General features: G+C 31.9%; 1 protein-coding gene across 1 annotated transcript in view; it reads right to left on the minus strand.

The window, feature by feature from the left end:
- LOC113330243 (major latex protein 146-like) overlaps window positions 1–336 on the minus strand; it is a 986-nt gene extending 650 nt beyond the window's left edge. Inside the window, exon 1 of the mRNA XM_026577110.1 lies at window positions 117–336. Coding sequence (XP_026432895.1) covers window positions 117–303 — 187 coding nt within the window. The 5' untranslated portion in view covers window positions 304–336. The remainder of the gene's footprint in view (window positions 1–116) is intronic.
- Between the last annotated feature and the right edge of the window lie 1,723 nt (window positions 337–2,059).

Below are 2,059 nucleotides of genomic sequence, written 5' to 3' on the forward strand. Positions count from 1 at the left end.
AAAAAAAAAAAAAAAAAAGAACAGACACGTTATTTGCGAAAGCAGAAACATTTAAATAACAAAATGCCACATGGGAAAAGTAATTATGAAATTATGTAATAGCTTAGCATACATACCGAGTTCTTGTATCCAGAGCCTGACACTGCCAACACTAAGACCAAGTCCTTCAATAACTTGAATGCTCTTATAATTTTCGGGAAAGTGATTCGCAAGTTGGGTTATGTTGTTTTTAAAAAATCTATAAAACTTATTGGCAGAGCACTTGACTTCAGCTTCAAACCCTATCGAATTAAACATGGACATAACTGAGTAGCACTGATAATTAATGAACTGAAATATTAGTGGAAATCTTGCTAATGAATGGTCTGGGTCTCTCTCAGTCTCTCTTTATATATATCTCTCTCATGTGCACGCTCCTATTTTCCTTTGGATGAAAAACTAACTTTGTTCACTATTATGTCACTTGGTTGGATGTACACTATACATACACTTAATTTCTAAGTTCTATCCAGAAAAAAAGTATCCACTTTACTGGAAATGCGCACTCTTATACGTTATTGGCTCCTGGAAAGGGCCGGATCTTGGTAATGGAAGAACCATAAAAAAATGTAAAGGAAATTTACCATTAACACCTTATTTTACACAATTGGGAAAATTATGATGCATGACATAGGTTACAGATGTATAATTTAAACACCTCAGCATATACCAGGGATCATTTTCATTGTTCTTCAATTTCACTGCCTGCGGCAGCCTGCAGCACAGGTCAATCACTCCATTCTAACGCCATTTACGATGGATGATATGATCAATATTTATCCAGGGGATAACGCTATTTGTCCTGCGAAGGTCACTATGATTTGAGGAGTTGGAAGGAATTAACTGGAAGCTGCTTTAGTCCTCACTTGATTTTCGAGAAGGGGAATTTAGGCGCAGGCCCAAAAAAAAAAAAATCTTACCGCCAGGCTCACAATTAATTTTTGATACAGTCGCACCCATAATTATTTAAAAATATTTAAAACATACTGAAAGACTATATTACCCTTCATCATTTTTGGGCATAATTTTTTTTCTTCTCCGCCGGTTTCTTTCCCTATTCCTCCATTAATCTCTGTAACGGATCTGCAAAGATTTTTTCTCCATCATTTAAAGAAATAAATCATTTAAAATCGATGTTTCAAAGAAGTAAATCATTTTTGACTAAACCCTAGAATACATTTTAACAAAAATGGATGAAACAGACGAAGAAGAAAAAATCAAGTAGAAAAAACAGAAAAAAGTTATGCAGCTAAATTTTCCCTTATGCATCTAAAAAAACTGATGCATAACCAGAAAAAGTGAGAAAAGTAATGCATAAGACATTATGCAGCTAAAACAAAATAATGCATAATGTCTTATGCATCTAAAAAAAACTGATGCATAACCAGAAAAGTGAAAAAAAGTAATGCATAAGACATTATGCAGCTAAAACGAAATAATGCATAATGTCTTATGCATCTAAACAAAACTGATGCATAACCAGAAAAATGAAAAAAGTAATGCATAAGACATTATGCAGCTAAAACAAAAATAATGCATAATGTTTTATGCAGAAATAATAATGGAATAATGTTTTATGCACTAAACAAAATCATGCAGAAGACATTATGCACGTGCATAAAAATCCATAAATCAGAAAAGTGAAAAAAGTAATGCATAAGACAATCTGCAGCTAAAACAAAATAATGCATAATATCTTATGCATCTAAAAAAACTGATGCATAACCAGAAAAATGAAAAAAAAGTAATGCATAAGACGTTATGCAGCTAAAACGAAATAATGCATAATGTCTTATGCATTTAAACAAAACTGATGCATAACCAGAAAAATGAAAAAAGTAATGCATAAGACATTATGCAGCTAAAACAAAAATAATGCATAATGTTTTATGCAGAAATAATAATGGCATAATGTCTTATGTACTAAACAAAATGATGCAGAAGACATTATGCACGTGCATAAAATCCATAAATCAGAAAAGTGAAAAAAGTAATGCATAAGATAATATGCAGCTAAAAC

The sequence above is a fragment of the Papaver somniferum genome, unplaced genomic scaffold (genome assembly GCF_003573695.1).
Source record: "Papaver somniferum cultivar HN1 unplaced genomic scaffold, ASM357369v1 unplaced-scaffold_117, whole genome shotgun sequence".
Taxonomy (NCBI): domain Eukaryota; kingdom Viridiplantae; phylum Streptophyta; class Magnoliopsida; order Ranunculales; family Papaveraceae; genus Papaver; species Papaver somniferum.